The 23482-nt window shown below is 40.4% G+C and overlaps 1 protein-coding gene, 1 long non-coding RNA gene and 1 other non-coding gene across 3 annotated transcripts in view; 1 reads left to right on the top strand and 2 right to left on the bottom strand.

Annotated features, from left to right (window-relative positions):
• LOC120769591 overlaps nucleotides 1–23482 on the bottom strand; it is a 121133-nt gene that overhangs the window by 73614 nt on the left and 24037 nt on the right. The gene's annotated exons all lie outside the window — the stretch shown is intronic.
• LOC120769589 (carboxylesterase 1E-like) lies at nucleotides 935–4039 on the top strand. Its single transcript, XM_040096648.1, has 3 exons — nucleotides 935–2136; nucleotides 2623–3084; nucleotides 3138–4039. Exons 1-3 carry the CDS (start codon nucleotides 1189–1191, stop codon nucleotides 3942–3944), a joined length of 2217 nt encoding a protein of 738 aa, XP_039952582.1. The 5' UTR covers nucleotides 935–1188; the 3' UTR covers nucleotides 3945–4039.
• On the bottom strand, nucleotides 18497–18569 carry Trnar-ucu. Its single transcript has one exon. It is a non-coding gene; the product is annotated as a tRNA-Arg (tRNA).

Raw genomic sequence — 23482 nt, 5'->3', positions numbered from 1 at the left:
TACAAGTCAACACACGCTGGAACATTGCGCTGCGAATACAGAGTCTTCAGCCGGCTGAGGCGGATTGTATTCCACAGCACCCAATGCTTCAACTCCAGAGACATTGAACAGATGGAGTGGAGAAAAATCAGGTTATTTAGCAATTCCGCTGAGTTGCTGCGCAAGGCTGTATTTGGTGGTATAAGTGCGTCTGCCTGAAGTCCGGTGCTCAGGCGCCTACTTTTCCAGCCAAACTACCAATTACACCGTAGCGTTAATCATTCACTATTCAAATTTTTTCTGGCATTCCGGGAACGACGTTATTATAGTACTATATTCTCATTGCTGACAAGTTTCTCCTAACAGACATTTGATTGATATACCGGATTCAGACTAATGAGCTAAATATGCGTCAGCATCTAAAGATCCGTTTGAGGGCTCTACAATTACAACACTGCTTCTATGAGGTCATGCAATAATGAATGACAAATAATTTATTTATATGGTAGTAGTATGTATTATACATTTCACGCATGATCTGGAGAACGCGCGGAAGAAATTTAGCCTAAAGCTGTAGAATACAAATGCAGCCAACTTAGTTACTAGACGGATTCAACGCATATCAATGTTACCAAACAACAAAGCGTCAATTAATAACAATAAAAAATTGTAGCTTCCAGTTATAACAGTACTTCTAACAAACTGCACATTATTATGTATAACAACAACAAAGGCTTCGCGATAAATCTGTGTTTTTTATTTATTCCTCACATTGTTTAAGCTTGAAGATAATTCAATATATGGAATTACCGAGTGCAAACCCAGCTAATTATATCAACGAAATGACAGAGCAAAATAAAACAGTAGAAAATATATTGTATATAAGCTGGATATATACGCGATATACAGCATTAGTATTCGTATTTGAAACTAATCTGCATTCAGCGGCAGCAATCATCAGCGGTAGGGTAGCTGGACGTCGCTATCGCTACGATACATCCAAAAAGCGGAGAGAGGGGCGCGTGCGGAGCTTGCGTGCCTGAGCATTCTGAGCTGAGCCGGTAACTCACACGCAAAGCGCTGGAGCGAAACACTTGTTCGTTTGCAGGGCGCGTCGTCAGTTACTGTTTGACATTCGCTTTAAAAACATACGACAATTGCTCCTCCAAAGTAATCACGCTCGCAATAACCGCACAACAATTATTCGTTATGGCTACGCAAGCTCAAGCATATTCAGTGAATTTTATTGCCACCAAAGTGGTTAAACTGCTTTTTGCTTTTGTGATTTTGGCAAGCGCGTTAATTTTCTGTGATGCGTCACCTGCGGAAGACGGTTTGCAGCATAAACGTGTAAAACGTATTGTGGGTGGTCGCCAATCGAAAGCGCCACCACCTGACGATCCGGTCGTATTTACGCGCACCTTCAATCGCGATGCACGCGTCGAAGGTTTTCGCAATGTACGCACCGGCATCTACTCATTCCTCGGCATGCACTACGCCGAACCGCCAATCGGTCTATTGCGTTATGCGCGTCCAGTCTACAAGCGTATGGCTGGTGATATTAATGCGACACAATATGGCGCGCCCTGCGTACAACCGGATCCATATGATCCGAGACGCGTAGTGGGTAATGAAAATTGTTTACTACTGAACGTGTTTACACCACGCATGCCGGATGAAAGCACCGGTCTGCCAGTCTACGTTTGGATACATCCAGGTGGATTTCGTTATGGTTCCGCAGCGCAATATGATGCGACACCTATGGCGCAGCAAGGTATAATAGTCGTAACGCCACAATACCGGCTTGGTTCGTTGGGTATTATGGGTGATGGCACCAAGGAGTTCGATGGCAATTTGGCGATCTTCGATATGGCTGCGGCATTGCGTTGGGTTAACGATTATATACATCATTTTGGCGGCGATCCAAAACAAATCAAGGCAATTGGTCATGGTTCGGGCGCAGCGAGTGCAATGTATTTGTCGATGTCACGCTCGGCACGTAGCGCGAGTGATATATCGGGTGTGGTGGCGATGTCCGGTACGGCATTGTCGCAATATGCGACCGACAAGGAGCCCGTACAGAGTGTGGAGGAGGTGGCAAACATTAATGGTTGTCCGACAACGAATGAGTTGGCGATTGTGCAGTGCTTGAGAGAGGTATATATATACAATATATATTAATTTTATGTATATGTATATGTCATATTAATTGTGAGCAAATGTGCCCGAAAGCAGCTGTGTGTAGAAAAAAGTGGATTCGCAACGAGTTTTGGCAATTAGAGCGTGAAATATAGGGTTTTGACAGCTTCTTATCGACTTTGGTATTAAACGAATTGAATAAAAAAACTGGTCGTACATTAAGTTCAGTTCTAAAAGCTACTTAGAGCTAAGCTGATAACAATTATTTAGTAATAAAAAGAAACAATCTAAACTCGTTAATTTTCTTAAGTCAAAACTCTGCACTTTTAAATCAGATCGAGATCAGATCAATTCATGTGCGTCCAAACCTATCGAGAATTAATTCAGAGCTTATGATCTACATCCTAAAAAATTAGTTAAGGAAAGTGAGCTACCATTCAGCAAAAAATATATGCTTCCAGTAAAGTCTCCAACAATTACAACACTTTTTAAAATTCTTTTCAGAAACCTGCTGAGGAAATTATACAAAATGACTCGCAAGTCCAAACGGAACGTCTCGCCGGCCGCGCCATTGTTAAAGGTCTTACTGGCAGTGCCGGTTTCACGCCGCACATCGAGGGCGAAAACGACGGGCGTGCCTTGCCAAGCTTAATTGTGGGTGCACCAGAAGAACAGCTGCGTAGTGGCAACTTCACACCCATACCATTGTTAACGGGCGTCACAAAACACGAGACCGCGAACGCAGTAAGCATCGGCACGCTCAATCGTATCTTCGGTTCGGTAGAACAATTTCTTAATTCACTCACCGTCGTGCTGAAAGATTTAACAGGCTTTTTGCGTGTCGATAAAGTCACAGGAGAAATCTTAAAACCCGTCTTGCCCGGTCTAACATCGGCTTTGACACCTACGCTTAACGATCTGCTCAAAGTACCGGAGACATTAAATGTGGGCCAAGTTTTGTCGAAGGTATTTCTATATTTTTTTATAAATACAAATTACTTGAACTTGATCTCGTTTAGGTTGTTGAAACCACCACCGATATACTCTTCAATCTGCCCGCTGTTCTAACCACGCAAGTCTGGTCTCAAATCGCACCTTCATTTATGTATAGCTTCGAATATAACGGCACACATTCGAAGGGTATACATTTCTTGCGTGGTCTACCGATCGTTTCGGAGCAAGCTGGTAATAACAATACAGAAATAGTGGCGCATGGTGACGAACTCGGCTATATGTTTGATGCAAATGATCTATTCGGCAATCCTATAGCCGAAGCAAAGCTCGTCGATGAAGAAGAACTGACAGTGCGTAAAAACTTGATTGATATGTTGGTGACTTTCGCCAAATCAGTTAGCACGGAAAATAAAAAGGAGACTGGCGGCGCCTCGCTTTTTAAAAGCGTGACCGGCAAAGGTGTGCCCTTCATAAAAGTGAATACGGAATTAAGTGCCGACAGTGATTTCCGTTTTTGTGAGCTGTCAGTGTTAGGCGCCTCATTAACACCGCTGACTTCCACGACTTGTGAGAGTTTGGGCGGTTTGCTGACACCGTTAACGGGTGTAGTTGGTGGAGCGCTGGACGGTGTTGGCGGCGTGCTCGGCGGAGGTGATGGAGATAATGGCGGAGTAGTGGATAATCTTGGAAATACTTTAGGTGGTGTGCTGAGTGGTGATGGTGATAGACCTAATCAGAGACCCGGCGGACAGTCAAATGGCAGCGGTGGACTGCTTGGTAGTGCAGGTGGTAGACCTGGTGGTGGTCGGGGATCCGGCGAACAATCGAATGGCGGTGGTGGTCTGCTTGGTGGTGGTGGTTTGCTGGGTTGAAATAAATTAGCTTTGCATACATTTTTTTGTAAACAAATAACCAAAACAATTTAATAAAATCAGGTGAATCTGCAAACTTAATTGCAATAAATATATAAGTTTTCAAAACCTATACTAAGGAATATGAAACTACTAATAAATTATATCAGGCTCAACCTTAAACTTTCGATATGCTTCTGGAGTGTTGCAGTCTATGTGAGTTATAGGTGGAACACACACGCTGACGTTATGTAGCATACCGCCTGCTGTTCTGAAGGAATTAAATACTATAGTAGGTTGAAGGAAGGATGGATGAAGTCATGCATAGAAGTTCACGCAAGTGAGGAACGTTCTCTGACTGCCATTCAATTGGGAGTGGCCAGAAACGATTCTTTTATATATGGCTCAAGCAACTCACAACTTCCGGTCTTAGACCAAGTATCCTCTGAGTAGCCAGAAAACATCCGCTTGAAGGCGAGCTAAAGTGAGAAGGCGAGACATCCTCTCACCAGGATTGTCCGCTGGGTTTGGGATCTGCCACGTAAAAGCCCCTACAAATGAACAGGAAGCAACAGCCTCGGTTATGAAGGACCTGGCTTCGCTTTGAATCTCCAATTGACGCAAAAAGAAGAAATGACTGGTGCGCTCTTGTTAATTCAGCTGTAACCGGTGTCTACACCAGTAAAGCTGAAGAAGAATGTTCAAGGGCAATGCCGGTGAACTCTGGTTTGTATTGGCCTATAAGCCGCACGATGACGAGGTGGAGCTAGGTCCAGTGATGCTGAAGAAGATTCCTGCGAAGGTCCGACGAACGAAGACCAGCGTCATTGTTTATTTGGATGCGAACTCAAGGCACACGGTCTGCGGAAGCTCGAACATACTAAACGTTAGCGGTGAGTCACTTTTTAACTTCATTTGTAGTGAGGATCTCTAAATTAATCACAGAAGAAACTCACCCACTTTTGTAACAGTCGGTGAAGAAACTCTTGATTTCACTTTGGCATCCCTTAATCGCTGAATGGAGGGTTCTTAATGACCATACCTTTTGTGATCATAGGTACATTATATATCTATCCAAGCAAGATCCATCGATTTTGGATCCACCTACGACATAACCTAACTACCGAAAGAAGTAACCTTATTTTAAGTCTTGTTGACTCGGCTGAAACCTTTTATGTTAATTACAAAAATTTTTTGTGATCTGTACTTGGAGGGATGTTCTCTACTCATCCTGAAACAATATCACATCTCGCTTGGGTACGAAAAGAGACTAGATATATGGTATATATATTTTGAGGGCTATAAGTGTCATCGGGTTTGGCTCAGATCTTCTTTAGATTAGAATCGGAAGTAGATATATTTAACATTAGAAATTAGCCAAAACATGTTTTTTTCGAAAATATGGCAAGGAACAGAGCTTCCTTGAACGTGCTCTAATCTAAATGAAACTAAAATTACTCGACAAAGTATAACCCCGGACATATACGAAATAAATGAAGCGTTAATTACAACGGTTTTATTAGTATTTTCTATTTCCGCAAGTCTCATTATTTTTGACACATCTATTATCAATTAATTTCCAACTCGGATATGCAGAAAATCAAATCACTTCCACTTAATAAAACCTTAAGCACACCGAGGTACATCATTTCACCCACAACGACAACAGCAATTACTACAACCAGAAGCCAGCAAACATATAATTTGCGTTAAACCATAAATACCGTGTCTGCAGCAACGCCCACTCACCACAGTTGCGACCTCACACCCCAAAGCTGACACAACAATTTTGACACGTACTTGAGGGCTGTCAAAATTCATACGTTCCTCCGCTTAACGCACGACGACGCGGCTAAATGAGTGTGTTAATAAGTAAGCAGGCGAAATATGTTCACAACCACAACAACAGTACAACAAAAATACCAACAAAATCCACCACAGCAATCGAATGGCACAGCAATCTGGAGCAACAGCAGCCAATTATGTGGAAAATGTGCGAAAAGAATTTCATGACATATGAGGAAATCTGCAATTTGCGAAAGCCAAGGCGAAGAAAGGCGAAACCATACCGAGTCGACAAGCAAAAAATACAAAAAAAAAAGGAACAAAAAACAAGGAAAGAAATCACAACTTGTGCTAGGAGGGCGCTCAAGCTGGCGCGGGTTGGCAAGCTGACGCATTGACGCTTTGGCGTTTCGTCCAAACCACCGACAGGCTGGCGAATTGGTGAAAATCAGTTTGAATGGGTGGATGTGAACAAGTGCTAAAAGCCGATTTCGCTGTAATTACAATTCACACACCGAGTGCGGTGAGGGCTATTGTAATGAGTGCGTGGTGCAATCGAGGTAGAGGCAGGGAAGAGGTGCGACCGGCAGGGTGGTAAATGAAAACAAATGCCAGCAAAGACAAGGAAACCATAGAACATGGCAAATCTGGCAAATGTGTTCTTTTTGTTTGAGAGCACTTAAGAGACACCACGACCACCACCACCGATAGCAGCCGTGGTAGCAGCACTGTTATGGACCACGAGCTGCAGACGCCCACAACACAACGCAGCAAACCGCCCAGCCGAGCGCTTAACACAGAGCAAATGACAAGCTTAACCGCACGACGTGCAAATAAAAGCGCACACAAAGCCACGCAAAGCGTCGGCAAGTGGATGCGAGCGACGGTTTGAGGTCCCGCCGCTTGTGCTTCTTTACAAATCGACCGCAGTGGCGGGAAAAAAGTGACGACCAAATAAAAACTTTTGCTGGCAAGTAGCAAAAATCACGACGACGCGTGTATTCCAAGTATTACAACAACAACAACGATAGCAACAATATAATGCTAAGCCGCTGTCGGCTTGGCAAGTGAATCTCGGTCACATTTTGCGCATCCTCACTCTCCGCTCACAACTTCCTCCCCGCACTCACTTCGTTTTCGAACACTGGCGTTGGGTCGCTGCCGCCGCGGCAGCAATAGAAATGTCATAAACAAACCGATTAAATGTGTGCATGACAAGAATAACAATAACAATAATACCGCATATAAAAAAGGTGGGCGCTAAAAGAAAGGGGTGTGACAACAACTGCCAACACCAACAAATTCAAATCAATTGATTGTCGCAGATACTCCAAAACTCAACTCCAACCACGGCCTAAAAAACGCCTTACAACAAAATAACCAAGTGCCTGCGTGTGTGCGGTTTAAAAGGTAGAAGTTGTTGTTGTTGTTGCAGACACCAGTTTTTAAATGTCACAATTATTTGGCATACAAATGGGATTAAAATTAATGTCAGCGTCGTGCAACGGTACGGCAGTTGAAGTTGTTGTGAGAATCTGAAAACATTTAAAGGATTACAACAACAACACGCAGCTACTGTCTTTATCCGGCAGAAAGTTTACAAAATTGGTCGTTGGTTGTTGAGTGTTTTTGACATAATGATAGGGATTTTGAATATGAATCGGAGAACGACGTCGCTCAAATGCAGCCAAAGTTTTGTTGTACCACAACACGAACATACTGTTTTCATCATAATCCGAAAATCCGACTCTTAATTTAGAGTCTGAGTGTTGAGGGTTAATTTATGTGTACCGAGCCCTAAATATACGGAGTTTAAGGACAAGTAGAGGACACGAGGTCTTTAAATACTGAATCATCTTCAAGTAGACGACTGTTCTGCTATAAAAGCTTCGCTCAGAAGACGGCGATCAAGTATTACATACAAGTATGTTACTATTAATGCACTTACTACTAGATTGGAGGTAGAAACAAGCCGTTCTCTAAATTATAGGTTATGCTGGACCTAGTTTTCGAACTCAAACCGTGGTGACATTTCAGATTAGGTTAGGTTAAGTTAGATGGCTGATCCTCCAGCAATGCGAGGGAATCACACTTAGACTATTATGTACAGTCTTTTGCCAAAGAGAAAAACCTCCTGAAATTGAAGATCAGCTATCAGCAAAAACGTCCAGAACCTATCACAAATCTTCTTAGTTGTTTTATTTCTATTTCAACTATTTCACCTGGATGTCTAAAAATTGGAGATCCGAATTTTTTTTCCTTAATCTAGCAAAAGTGGGACATTCAAGGAGGAAGTGTCGAGAAGATACTTTCTCATATTTTTCCAAATAGCTGATGCCGCTGGTATTTCAAAAAATATTCACTCTTACTGCATCCAGTTAAAACTCCAACAACCTTTCTGAAAACGAAGATATCCCTAGGACTCTTACGATTAACCCTGAGTCAGAAGAACCGCGCTTGTTGATTTGGTCTGAGGCGCAACAGTCCAGTAGTGCACCAGAAGATGGCAATTCAGCAGTTATTGAGACTGGAGTACCTGTTTCAGCGAACTTGTCAACCTTACAGTTTCCAGCAATACCGCTATGGCTGGCCACCCAAACCAATTATAAAATAGCTCGATAATAGAGATAAGTAGCCTGGACATCCTTTCTCTAGTTTTGACCGCACAGAAAGCGAACTCAATGCTAATATCTACTTTTGGAGTTGATAGTCACTGCTCTGCAGGAACAATAGATCAACAGCAGTCACCTTCGCTTGCAATATTCAGTAGTCAGAAAGCCCTGGAGTTGAGGGAAAGTTTACGACAGTGTACTCCTTCACCAATACTCTCCGCAAGCATTAATCCATCCGTAAAAAAAGTTCACGGTCGCTTTCCTCCAGCGACCAGTAGTACCTTCCCATGCCTCCCTCGAAGGCATGTAAGCAGAGTAGAGACAATCCACGTTTTCTGGAATAAAATCAAAGTGAGTGAGGATTCCACAGTGAGCCAGGCTCTCAGTTTTCTAAGTGACATTTCGAGCGAATGGAGGCAAAATCAAAAAGGATAAAGGTACAATGAATTGATATTGCACTCGATATCAAAATCACAGTCGCCGAAAGAACGATTTTCCATAACCTGAGGATATAATTGCATTAGTTCCTCTTTTAATGGAACATATTTTGGGAGCCATCAGTATATTAAGAACTTGAGTTGAGAACAAGGACCATTGTAGCATTCTAAACATATTTATCTAGACCTCACTTCGACATAAAAGAAGTATGCAAATGCAAGAAGGTATACTTGAAGCCTAAGTCCTACCTACAGTAGATGAAGAACTTGAGTTGAGTCCTATAGTCATTGTAGCATCATAAAATCATATTTGTCTGGACTTCATCCCGAAATAAGAGAAGTATGAAAATGTAAGTCTTCTCGGACAAAAAAGTATACGTCAGGTTGGAAAACCCAAACATTTTGGTGATTCTAAAGTGATAATTTCGATATGAGCGGATGGACCGTACATTTTGTTCCATCAAGATTAACGAGAGCTATGTGTCTAGTGTAGAACGAGAAGAACCCACTTCATTTCTTTCATGAAATAAAAGATTTTAGCTCTCATCCTATTCTTACAATGATACAAGGAAAGAAGAGAGGTTTTAAGTATTGTATAGGTATTCGGAGAGTACAAGAAGCACAAAGGTCCATTTTTTTATCTTTTGGGAATATAAAAGAATGAAGCGTTATCAAAAACTCGCGCAAAACTTTTGAAAAGAAATAAAGCGAACATACATAGATCAAATAGGAGAAAGAGAACTCAAAGACATTCATATCGACTTCTTACACAATAACTAGGTAAACAGACCGTGCATTCTGTTAGCTCAAAATTATGAAAGGAAGAAGTATATATTCGAAAATAATATCTTCGGAGAACTATCTCTATATATTAAGGAGGCGATCAGGCATTCCTTATTTAACTAACCCAAGGAAGTAGTGGTATAGATATTATGAAAGCATTCGGGAAAATAGAAGAACTGAAACGATATTAAAGGCTCGCACAAAACCTTCCGAGTGAGACAAACTGAGACAACAAAGATTTGATTATTGTTTTTTTAGCACAGAAGGATTATTCTACATAACACCGGTGCTGAGAGGCACCTGTCAAAGAGTGACATTTTTAATGAAACTTTTTGAAGTGGAAAGATTCCATGTCTTGAATGATTCGATCGCTTGTGATATATAATATTTGTATTAACATAACAAATTAGTGAAAGGATATGATGTGAAGTATTTATGAAGACAATATTTACAAAAAGTAAGAGTGTGCCCTGTGCTAGAAAGTGGGGCAAGCATTACTAATAAAGGTGTAGGATTACATTGGAAATATGCTTACGTTCAAATATTTAAATATTTGTCTGCATGTAAATAGCCAATATTCAGTATTTCCTGTAATAGAGAGCGCCAGGAGTGCGGCTATGTTTGCAGAACTCTTTCACACGCCTACAAACATCAACAAACATACAAACATGATACTTCCGCTAGAGAAAAGACTGTCAAACGACTGACATCGAAGGGTTGTACGGCGCTCGCTATATCCCGTTGGCGCTGAGAAAATCGCACCAGCATGTGGAGAGGACATACGCACAAACATAGGTATAGAGTTACAGCGTTTTTTGTTATTTTTTTTGTGCTGTTGATTCAGAACTAGTAAACAAGTCAAATGTGGAAACGTGTGTCGGCGTTCTTTCTTCCAATTTTTTTTTTTTGCAGTTTTTTGAGATAAGGTATCTGGGCCCGCTTATTACTAACAAGTATGTAAATAGCGTAGCGCACGCGCTTGTCCTTATGTAAGAGGCGTTTGTAGCGCTAACGCCGCTGACAAGTGAGCGTGTAATCACTGACCGAGTGAGCCGGCTAGTTAGCGAGCAAAGGGGGTAGGCGTGCAGACGCAGTCATAAATGGGCGCGGAGGGTGCGTTCACAGTTTTTTGGTAGTGTTGTTGTTTTTGTTACAATTTAAGCGCATTATGAAAAGCGTTTATATGCTCGTTTGACCAACCCAGCAAAAGGAGCTGGTGAATAGGAAAAATGTTAAATGGCAATAAATATAGTTCCGCTCTCCGCCACGTTCGCCTGCTACTGCTACTGCCGCTTGTTGTTATTGTTTAATGGCCACTTCCGTTTTTGGCAGCTATACAATTAATTGTGACAAATTGAACGCCGTCGGTCGGCTGGCGCACGCGACACACACAATTCGAACATCTTCCGGCTGTGGCACGAACACAAACACATACATACATACATATGTATATGTACATATAGAAGTGAAGTTCGCGCGAATTGGGTTGACGTTGACGCCACTCGCAGGCAGCGCAAGGCAGAAATGGCTTTATTGGGTGGTCGTTGGGTTAGTACGCCTAAAAAGTAACGGAAGTTATAAAGTTATTGCTGTTTACTTTTGTGCGAACATCTTTGGCCATGTTGTTGTTGTTTTCTTATTAATCAACTTAATGTCCTCGTGGCCACTTGCCACATTTATTGGCTATTTATTTTGATGTATTTTGTGTAAATAGACATGCGCAACTACTTCCGTTTTTTTGATTTATTGGCGGTGCGCCCAATATCCGGTCGACTGTGGTGTTGGGCTTAGCAGTATGTGGCATGTTAATATCTACTTACGCTCGTACGTCTGAAGTCAAGTGTGTCAGGACGACCTGTTCATTAGTCTTTGTTTATGTAACTGGTGAGAAAATTGCCTTTTTCAGATACTCAAATGAGAATTCTTTCTTTATTTTCCTTCACTGCTGTGTATTGATGTTATACGGGAAAATAAGTCCCTTCTAAGTGTTGTTGTAGCGGCAGAGAAAATTCATGAAGTGATTTCGAGCCATGATGCCGGGTTGACAGTCCTCTTCCGGATAAAAATCCGCGTCTGTTCCGGTTACTTAGACCCGATTGACTTGAGAACGGGTTTCTTCGATGGTCATGACTTTCGTCTGTAGCTATGAACCGCTGCTTGGTTACGAACTCAACACACGACTATACGATGGGCAAATAACAATGTTGAAACCATCAAAAAAAGAGACCGGAACAAATAATAATCCGAAGGTGCCAAGTCTGGAGAATATGGTAGATGTGGTAGCTCTTGAATGGGATAAATTGCAGAAGCTTTTGGCGAATCATCAAACTCGCATTAGCTTGATGGAATACTACTACTTTTCTATTGATCAATTCTGGACACTTATGTTTGAGTGCATCACGAGATTTTTCCAGCTGATCACAACTTCAGAATTAAACGTGGTAACATAGTAGGCCAAAAGCTCAAAATAATCCTTTGAAATTTCACCAAACAGACAATATAACCTTTTTTGGTAACTATCGGCCTTCGAAGTGGTATTGTGTTAGTTCAACAATTTAGAGCACAATAGTAGCTTTACGTTCCTGTAAACAGCACACTCTTCGTCGCCAGTAACAATGCATTTATAAAATGGATCAAATGACAGTCGTTAATGCGACGAGAAGGAATCCCATGACCAACGATTAAAATTTATATGTGCTCTGCCCCATCCACAAAAAAGGAGACCCAACAATCTGTGGGATAAGCCTGCTCAACATCGCATATAAGGCTCTATCGAGCGTATTGTGTGAAAGATTAAAACTCACCGTTAACAAACCGATAAATTGACCTTATCGATATGGCTGTAGGCGTGGAAAATCAACAACTGGTCAGATATTTCCCATACGCCAAATCTAAGAAAAGACCCGTGAAAAAAGGAGCCGTTCGATACCAAACGAGATTTCAGACAAGTCGACTCCCTATCGTGCGACTTCTTCAATCTGCCTCTGGATAAAACAGTTCGAGCTGCAGAACTGAATAGAGAAGGTACAATATTCTATAAGAATGCACAACTGCTAGCGTACGCCGATGATATTGGTACTTTGGCCTCAACAATCACGACATTAGAGGCATGGACGATGAAAACATCTGAAGAGTCGATGTTACGAGATTTCGAGTGAAGGATTCTGTGGAAGATTTATGATTCTTTGTCGCGTGAATTACACACTTAATCTAACCTAACTTAAACGAGCTACGATCAACAGGGGCATAACTGGGAAATGAAAGACCTGTTACACAGGAATATAAGAGACATTTCGCTGAATAAAAATGATAACAAACATTGCTCATAACATTTAAAGTTTCTGTGTTTTTCTTAAAATCAAAGTAGGCAACCTCGAAATCGATCTCCTTTATTATGGTCATTATTAATTTTATTTTAATTAATCTATTTTAAATTAAGTTAAAAAAATTTGGTCACCTGATGTTTGGTTGGTTTCTAGTGAGCCCTTATTGGTTTTTCAAATTGTGAGGAACTCTATCTAGGCCGGTTCATATTTCTAACGACCTCTACTTGGAGGATTAATAAGTATGAAGTTAACATAAACAAGTGAATGTAGAAAAAAGGAGCCCATGTTTCGACATATCATACGAAAAAGGCCCCTGCTTATCAATGAAAATATCGAGCCTACACTGAAAAAATTTTTTCTAGTTGGTAAGAAAAAGATCTTCGCTTTTTATGTTTATGAAATCGAATTCGCATTCTCCAACTAGGTTGAGTCTAATACGGTGGCCACATTTCTACTGAGTTTGGGTTCAGTTCTAATAAATTTTGAATTCGTCAAGACATTTTTCTCTTTTTCCCTTGCATTTTAGACCACTTCAACATTTAAAATCCTTTGTGTTCTGTGTTTACATAATATAAATATTTCTATTCAAGACTTAACTCCCTCAATCTATGAATCACAATTCTTTGATAACCCACGTCTCTTTCATTATTATTTACAAAAAATTGTTATTTGTGCCAATTCAAGAGCAATTTTTTCGCAATAAAAGAGCTAATTGCTTACAAATTCAACAGCGTAAAATCCGTATTGTCAACAAGTAAGAGAGCGCGCAGCTGTCAACCGAGGCCAAGTGCAAATACTTCAGATTGAGATTGAGCAGCTTGTAACGCCTCTCCGCCGAGCGTCTATACTTAAATCTGCAGATGTAGAAAACGCGAGCGTCACAACTCCCAACCGAGGGCACGCGCTCAAATTAAAAATCTCGCCTTACGCAAATGCACATGTCCTTTTAATTGCTACATATGCGACCGGCAGCAAGAAATGTAAACGGAGCGCGCAAGACACAACCAAATGCCTCTACAATGAACGCCTTCAATTTTCAGCGCTTTTGTTGTCGTTGTTGCTGGCTGCTGTTGCGGCGATCGTCCCGGCGCACGCGTCTGCAGGATCAGCCCTCAAATGTCAGCGCAACGCAACGCTAAGCGCTGCTAAGATATTGCAAATAAATTTCATAAGAGCCAAGCTATCAAGAGTGTAGAAGGGGCACTCATTGTCTCGCGTCTTCCGGTATGCTACGAGCGGCAGACAGTCGACGTGAGCCGTCGAGCAAGACGAAACAGGAAGCAAGGTGTGCGCCAAATGCAATCGAGCTAACGCGATCATTGTTATGAGATGAAAGTGGTGGTGCTGATGTTGGTGGTGGTGATGGTGGTGCTAATGGTGATGTACGCGATCATTGTTGCGTACAGCTGCCGCCAACTCAAATCAAAAGCCATCCGCGTAACATAACAAAAGCTAAGTGGTATGTTTATGCTTAAAGAAAATAGCACACGAGATATCAGCAAGAATTATTTCAAGAAAATGTGCGGGATATGAAAGCGTTATGATCACTTTGTGGGTTTTGCGCTAACGAACCGGTTCTAGCGCCACCACCCGGCGAACTCAAATATGCATGCGGGCATGCTTATTATCCTCTTCATTCAAAGGACATGTGCCAGAAGGAGTAATGTGAGGCGCGGACCGGTGCGCCGTTAACATCTTCGGCGCAAGCGTTTTGTCGCACCTTGAGTTGGGCGTGTCCGAGATCTCAGTCAGCGATGTCTTCAACCCACTTTTCCAATCCCTTATGCCAGCAGACCCTAATGCCTAGTACTTACAATTTTACCATTTCGGCAGGCGTATCCTTGCGCTTCTTGTTGCAGCACTTGAAAACAATAACGTCACTGGCATTTTTGATTTCGCATTTGGCATTTCTTATGCCGCATGCAATTGTGCTAACGAGTGCTATTTCAATTTCAATTTCGCTTTCGTAGCAGTCACCGGAAACGCGCGCAAAACAAATGAAAGGCACACACATATCTTTACCGGATTCATATAGGTGTATGCAGAGTGCTTGGTCTCGGTCGTTGACACATGGCTTTTGTCTTCAGCAGCGCAGTGGCGGTGGCGTTGCTTGTACAATTCATACACTCACACATATACATATATAGTTTTCTATATACCTGAGTGCTTATATTATTTAGTTGGCACACTCTACGCGTCTTCCTGTTGGCATTGGCATTCAAAAATCTGTCTTAAAATATCCTTTATGGCACTTCTGCCTCTCGAAATGTGCGTTTGACCCTGCCTACGAGTATCCTGCCCACCGTTTGCAAGTTCATTTACTTATTTACTACTCATTTTACTAACTGATTGACATGTCTGTTATTGTTGTGCGCCTCCGCGCCTATTATTATGCTTCATGCTCGCGTTTGTGGCGCGTGCACAACTTCCGGTTAATTATAATTATGAGCCGCAACAACTACGGCGGTATTATTGGTACGTGCATTTTGTTCTTCATATTATCCGTTGGTGCCGTTAAATGATTTCTAAAGCACGGCAGCTCATTGAACTAAAAACGTGAAATGAAAGCGAAATTTTGCGCTCTTTCAAATGACTCGCACAAGCTTGATCTGCTCTTTGTTCATTTCTTCATTCACTCCAATGTCAAAATGTCATGCATGTTTTATTATCCATAGCAAAAAAATGGCAAACATATGCCTCAAGTAGAAATGTGGGGGAGTTATAGTTATGAATGTACATACATAGAGTACACAATCTTCATAGATGTACATACATGAAACACAAGACCAGTGAAGTGAGAAGATCGCGCACAACTCTTCATGAATCCGGAGTCCTCATGCATTCCCGGTGCTCGCAGTTATCCTTTTTTTTCTCAGATTTTTTCTATAGTTTGCTACAATCTTCCCCAGCCCCGATTTTTTATCTATGGCCTTGCATACGACATATTATTTTGAATAAAATTTTTTCGAAAAGGTCTAAATAATGTGTTCAGTATCGATACCGTGAATATTCTCTACTAGATTTTCTAAAAAATAGCGACAGTAGTCGATCATTAACAACATCGATATGAATTACTCAGGTCAACACAAAAGAACATAAACTGTTCTCACAATAATTGAATGGGCATTAATAAAACACAAAATTAAAAACAAAAAACTTGAAATGCCTGACAAGAAAGCGAAAATACCATACTGCAAGTGGTATTAGCGAACTTCGAGATCTAGTAAAACGCCTCTCTTCACACTACCATTGAGTTTGTTTTAAGGGATTCAAACATTAACTGAAGTGATCCCACTTTGCAACTTGGAAAGTAGGTTCAAAGTAAACATAGAAAAAGATGGTTGACGTAAAGGTATGTCAGCTGCGCGCAACACTCTTAACATTTATACGGATGGCTGGAAAAAGGGAAGATAGAGTTGGAATCGGAGAGAAAACAGAAAACAGTGGATCCCAACATCTCTTTACATCTATAGGACACATTTTAATTAATGTTGTGTAGTACCAGTCTCGACCTTTTGCAAAAACGACTTCCAGTAGTGATTTCAAAAGAGATGCTTGCCAACGCAGTTGAAGACTTCACATTCGTCAAACGAATCATTACTAGTGACGAGTTATAAGTTTATAAATTTGACGTCGAAACTGTCCAACGATCCAGCGTATGACGTTCCAAAGTAAGCAGAAACGGAAAAAAATCGTAATGGTCGATCAAAAATCAAAGTGCTCCTCATCGTTTTCTTTGATTACTATAGTTTGGTTTACAATGAATTCGTTTCACAGTGTCAAAGGGTCAAAATACCACTTTTTCGTTTTGTGGCATCTATGTGAAGCAATTTGTCGTAAACGACCGACATTGTGGGCAGATATTTCATGGGTTTTTCACCAGGATAATGCGCCGTAACAGTCTATCAAAAACAAACCCAGAGATTTAATTTGTTATTGTAGTTAAAAATATCTCGCAGTAATGCTAACGCGGAGAAGTTCCTTTAAATTTTGTGTGCGGTATCAAATTTTTGGTGCCGAAAGCTTCAAAATGTTGGAAAAAGGTCTTCAGTTATAATTGCTTTTCACGAGCAAGTGTTTTAGATTGGTACAAACTATTCAAAGAGGGTTGAGAACGCGTTAACGACGAACCACTTCCAGGATCGCCATCAACATCAAATGATGATCAGCTCGTCTATAAAATAAAGGAGTTGGTGCTTGAGAATCGACGATTAACAGTCGGAGATCTTACTGGCATTGTTGGAATATCGGAAAGATCATTGAAAACCATTTCGAAAGATCATTTGAGCCTAAGAAAATTCAATTTTTTCAAAAAACAGCTTCGCGTTAACGTCAGTGAAACAATGCTTTCCGACTACCAGGATGTCATGAAATGTATTATTACTGACGATGAGTTTAGATCTTAGCTTACCACCCGGAAACAGACGAACAATCGGCTGAATATCGTGGCAAAGCTGAGCCGAAAAAAACAAGTCAAAAATCAAGATTGTGTTGACAGTTTTCTCCGAATTCCTTCTGACCGTTTAAACTGTTTTTCGCCAATTTTCCAACTAATATCGTGCCACCATCACCGACTGATTTAGAAACCGTTTTGAGTTAATTGTGGACAAAGGCGATTACTTTGAGGGAGACGACATGGCTTTTGAAAACTAAATTGAGAATTTTAAAATTATGAACAAAGTCTTACTATTTGTTGCTCCTAGTAGTATGATTAGCTTTTAAATTGTCTGAACATGATATTAATTGGGCGTGTGACGCTTATTGGCTGTTGATAGTTAAAAGTTAAACATGTAGGAAAAACGTTATAAGAAAATTAATAAAAAAAAATGTGTTAAGTATTCAATTAAAATCAAGTCCTTAGAGTAATCAACTGTGATTTGTAAAAATAAATTTGTTGTCTGTTACATTTCTGAACCACATCTACATAAAAATAGGAAAGTCTTTAATATGAATAAACCTGCTGAAAACTCTCTCTCTCTCTCTCCCTTACTCTCTCTTATAAAAGAAGTTGCCGGCTTCCTGCTAAATTTAATTGAATTAGCGTAGATTTCTCGCAAATATTTTCATTTTATGCAGATCTATCGGTTCTCGGAGTGTTTTTTAAGATTTTTCTGACATATTTTAAATGAGAATGTTGTTAAATAATTATTTTCAAGTATTTTTCTCACTTTACCCCTTTACTTCCAGAAAAGTTCAAGGAATGAAAGATTATAAATGATAAAAAGTGTGGACACCGTGAAAATTAAATGATTATGCTTCACATTAACATACGCACACATGTACATATGTATGTACATATCGATATCACCAAAAATAAACACCAGAATGGCTATGAGTAAAGCGTTTTGAAGCGATTTGAAGACAACGATACCGAAATAAATGTGAATTGGGCGCCATGAGATTAGATTAGCTGCGGATATAAATGCAATATTCGATTGGCGACATCTTACACGCTGTATATCACAGCAAGAGACAATTTACGTGATTATTTAAGGCAAACAACGCATTTATTTCGCCGATATACAGACATACATACTTTTTTATGTAAACGTGAGTCTAATCTAATTAATCTAATGTAAGCATATATCCGATTTTCCAACTTGTGTATTAAAATATTTATAAATTTGACACAACCCTTGCGGGGATCGAACCCGCGACCTTTGGATTAGAAGTCCAACGCGCTATCCGCTGCGCCAAAGGGTCTCTTATCGTTTGTCTCCCCAACACCGAGCACAGCTAATAAAAATCGCCTCACACTCGCCAAACAGAGCAAAACAAACAACTTTTATACATATCTACAGCTGGGCATAATGAAATAAAAAACAACAAAACAAGAACAACAACATAAATAATCACAAAATCGCGCACCGAAAACATTAGCAAAAGGCAAAAAAAAAGAGTTTTGAAAAAGATCTACTAAACGCACTGCAGAGGTGTAGAACACAATAAACAACAACAACATACAATACAATGCGTATGTCTGTTTGAGTTGTTGTGATTGTTTGTTAACGAAAAGATTAAATATATAGTGACGGTGTGCACGCTCACGCACTTTGGCCGAGATTTGCCTAACACACGCTACCAGAAAGCACAAAACGTCTGTGATTTGTAAATATGTATGTTACATAAATACATAGTAAATATGTATATTTGTTTGTATGCTTAATGTTGTTGCTTATCGGTAACAGGTATTCCTATACATACATACAAACAACATTTACTAAATTGAAGGTGTCTAAGAGAATGAATATTAATGTGTGGGGAGTTGCCTGATCGCGGCGATTTGGAATATGCAGTTATTGCTAAGTGTGTACATTAGGGTAGTCATAAAAACCAAAAAGACTGAGTTTGTAATTATTTTCTCATCAATGTATAACACTTCAGTCCAAGATATTTCACCTCAAACACAGTAGAACCGTTTAGAACCCGAAGACGAGTAACACAGTGATCAAAGCATACATACAAATCTTCAAAAATATTTTTTCCGTCTTCCAATTTCCGTTTCCGTTTTCCAATTTCTCTCTTCGATCGTTTAGGTTGTATGACAGCTATAAACTACTGGAGTCCAGTATCGGCGGTTCCCACAATAAGCAGCTTCTGGAGAAGAAAAGTTTGTGTATAAAATCTCAGAGCAATACATATGTCAGAAACTGAGGGGCATGGCCCCAACGAACACGCTTACAAAAGACCAGAGGCTGAACTCAATTTTCGACAGTCTGCATAAATTGCCCGATAGTGCTGCAAGTTCACGTTCGATATTCGTACGAAGTTCTTCAATCGTCGCTGGCTTGTTGGCATAGACCATAGACTTGACCTAGCCCCACTGAAAGTAGTCTAACGGCGTCAAATCGCACGATCAAGGCGACCAATTGACTGGGCCATTTCGTCAGATAACACTTTCACCAAACTTGGTTTTCAAAATATCGATTGTGAAGTCCATATTATCCAATTTGGACAGAAAATATTAGGTTATCATTAAGCGGTAGCGATTTCCATTCACACTAACGTACCGTTCTTGATCATCACGGAAGAAGTACGGACCAATGACGCCGCCGACCCATAAGCCGCACCAAACCGTACTTTTTTCGCATGCCATGGTGGCTCATGGATTACGTGTGAATTGCTGCCTGACTAATAATGCATATGTTGCTTATTAACGAAGCCATCCAGCCAGAAATGAGCCTGATCGCTGAAGATGATTTTTCGATGGAAATCCGGATCGTTATCAAGTTGTTGCTCAACTTAATTCACGAATATACGACGATTCTGATGGCCAAGCGGCTTCAGTTCTTGCGTCAATTTGATCTTTAAGGATGTAGACCAAGATCTTTTCACAAAATTCGCCACAACGATGTGGCAGAGATGTCCAACGCTTCTGAACGACGTGTGAGAGACTGATTAACAACTGTTTTTTTTTTTTTTTTAACGAAAAAAGGGGTACAGAAAGAAGGAGTATCGGTTAAGTTAACCAAAACGTTAGATGGCTGCTAATCAGACATTGAGAAAACGGCTCTCAAAATTCATCATCGACGAACTTCTAACTGACCCCAAGCTATAGGACAACGTTGGATCACGGCTACTCAGAGAACCGCTATAGTCAACTTTACTGGATCCATCTATGAGTATGAGTTTTCTTATATCAAACTTATTCCATTTTTTATCTAGAAGAAATAAAGGCAAGTAAAAGAGCTCCTACGGTCTTGATATGGACAAACCGGTTGCCCCTGAAGTCTGGGTGAAAAATTAGCACAGAATTCCTGAAGGTTCAACATTTCTCCAAAAACGTATATGTATTTATGACCCCTGACCCGAATCTCGGCCCATGTGCAACCCGTTTTCTTTAAACATTACCATACGAAGTAATGGAAAGCGTGGAAATTTTATTTCTGAATAAATACCTCCATAAATCACTAAGTCAATCAACGAATCGAAGGTGAGAAAACGCCTATGAAATTTCAAGTGACAGGTGAACCCCTGCAACGCGGTCAGTTGAACAAATTGAGACATTTAAATGGATTTAAAATGCAAATGTATGTGTGTTTGTGCCCTGAAGCGAGTTCAACCAGCCGCTGTTGCTGTTTTCATTGTTGCTAAACAATTTGATTAATTTACACGCCAAACGAAAGCAACACAGAAGCACAACAACAACAACAACAAGCGAAAGGACAATGCGGCGACACTCGAAGGAGCTAACAAATCCAAATAAATGGTGCACAATTGCACAATTGCAACGAGTCACGTAAGCTTCGTATTTTATTCAAAATTCAGCACTCAGTTAGGGAGGGCCGGCCGGAGTTGTGTATAAATAAATTTAAAATTCACTGAATTTCTATGCAACGTTCGGTTTGTTGTTGTTGCTTTGTGTTGGTTCGTTAAATGTTAAGTGGCTAGCAACCCCCTAAATAAGAAGAAGAAAAAGGCGTCAGACTGTTGAAATAAATGCTCGCAGCGCTTTTGGATTTCCTCAAAAGCGCATGTAGCGATCGTTGAAGGCGATAATTTTGGCTGAGTATAAATGGAAATCAGCAGCGAATTGAACACTTGAAAAATTGCATTATACTCGGGCACTCGGCACTCGGCAGACAGTACAAAATATTGCTGGCATTGTTGTTGTTTATATGTTGTAATGTTTTTTTACATTTACATACACTATATATGGATATATAAATATATGTACATGTACATATATACATATATGGCTATATGTACGACTACTAATCGCGCCGTCTAGCGGCGCTTTGCGACACGTCCAACACCCCCTACCGGTACGGTGCTTTGTTGTACCAGTTACCAAGCTCTTCGCGTGTTTTTGATTTCGGAGGGAGATAAGCTGAAATCGCGTCGGGCTTTGGTACTCAGGGGTGTTGCGCGGCGTTGGATTGCAAATAGGTAAGCAGTTTCGATTACTTTTTAACGATTTTAATTACAGAGGGGGTTTACATTTATATTACAATATTAATGTAAATCGATTGAAATTTAATTTTACTGAAACTGAAATTGATGATGAAAATTTTAAAAGCACAAATTCATTATTGGATAATATAATATTGGATAATAGACCACGTCTAGCACACAGTGAAGAAAATATAGCAGCCGTAGCTGAGAGTGTACACGAAGACCGAGGAGAGTCGACTCAGCGCCATTCGCATCAACTCGAACTGACGTTTGGAACGACTTAACGCTTTATACGTTTTAAATTGAAAGCGTACAAACTGAAGTCCGACCTTCCCAAGCGACTTCGCTTCGCACTAAGGGCTCTTGAAAAGTTCCAAGAAGATCTGACGTTTTCGGGCCAAATTTTGAAACCCATTTCTGGCTCGATGGGTATGTAAACAAGGAAAATTGCCGCATTTGGGACGAAGAACAACCTGAAGAGATTCAAAAGCTGCAATTTCATCCAGAAAAAATAACGATTTGGTGTGGTTTGTAAGTCGGCGGAAGCAAGGATGCATATTTCTTAAAAAATCAAGCCGGTGAGAACGTAACCGTCAATGGCGGAGGTTATCGCGCCATGATAACCGGCTATTTTGTACCTGAAATTGAAGCTCGTGATCTTGGCGACGTTCGAGTTACATACATTGCATCAATCAATGCATTTATTGTGACAACATATCGGTGCGCAGATAATTTCACGTTTTGGGCCGGTCAATTGGTCGTGTCATACCACACCGTTAGACGTTTCCTGTGGGGATATGTAATATAAAGTCTATGCGGAAAATCCTGCTTCAATTCAAGCCTTGGAGCACAACATTTCGCATGTCATTCGATAGTTACCAGTCGAAATGCTCGAACGAGTCATCGAAATACTTGGACTCTAGGGATGGACCATCTGACACGTAGCCACGGCCAACATTTGAAAGAGATAACGTTCGGAAAATAAATGCCAAAGAATGTTCTTTCGAATTATAATAAACATTTCCCATTAAGTTTGAAATTTATGTGTTTTTTCTTTAAAAAAGTAGAGAAACCCGAAATGGATTACCCACACCAAATGACGAACACACTGCTGATAGCATTTTGACTAAAAGGATGTAAACTTTCTGGTTCTTTGGGTATTTAAAACTCAAAATTTGGTTCAAGTAAAGTTGAGGTCATACATATTTGTCCAAAGTTATATTTTAAAAGATTCAAAAATCTTTCTCCTCTTAATTTCCAAAACATACTCTATTCTGAGATCATGATCCATCCAGCTATGATTCGGAATTTCATCTACGTTGGTATGTACAACCGAGGACTGCTTTACAAGTCTTCGGTGCTTGGAATCTATTAAAGATATGCCGCAGGCCTAATAAGTTGTTTGTGTAGCGAGTATACTTATAACCGAACTGAAGCCTCTAAACAAGGAGCGGCTTCGAGCTACTTATGTATTACACAACCTACCATTGTATATATCGGCGATCATCAAAAAATGAAGTTAGGAAGAACCCAATGAAAAACATACGCTGTCTTTTAGCGTCCACTGCCTGAATATTGTAAAAAAAAGTTTTCGAAATCGAAATGCTGGTCAAGTCTGAATACGGCACAAAAATTGATAACAATTCTCATCACAAATCAAATATCAAATAGATAATTTAGCTATGATTGCTACTTATAAACTCTTGGATCTTTCAGCGCGT

This window comes from Bactrocera tryoni, chromosome 2, assembly GCF_016617805.1.
Source record: "Bactrocera tryoni isolate S06 chromosome 2, CSIRO_BtryS06_freeze2, whole genome shotgun sequence".
NCBI lineage: Eukaryota > Metazoa > Arthropoda > Insecta > Diptera > Tephritidae > Bactrocera > Bactrocera tryoni.
This window is presented reverse-complemented; position numbering and strand designations above follow the sequence as displayed.

Excerpts from the sequence above, each read along its gene's own strand:
- LOC120769589 (XM_040096648.1), top strand. The coding sequence starts at position 1,189 with ATGGCTACGCAAGCTCAAGCATATTCAGTGAATTTTATTGCCACCAAA. Across the intron at positions 2,137-2,622 it reads TTGTGCAGTGCTTGAGAGAG|AAACCTGCTGAGGAAATTAT; the intron begins GTATATATATAC and ends AATTCTTTTCAG. Across the intron at positions 3,085-3,137 it reads TGGGCCAAGTTTTGTCGAAG|GTTGTTGAAACCACCACCGA; the intron begins GTATTTCTATAT and ends GATCTCGTTTAG.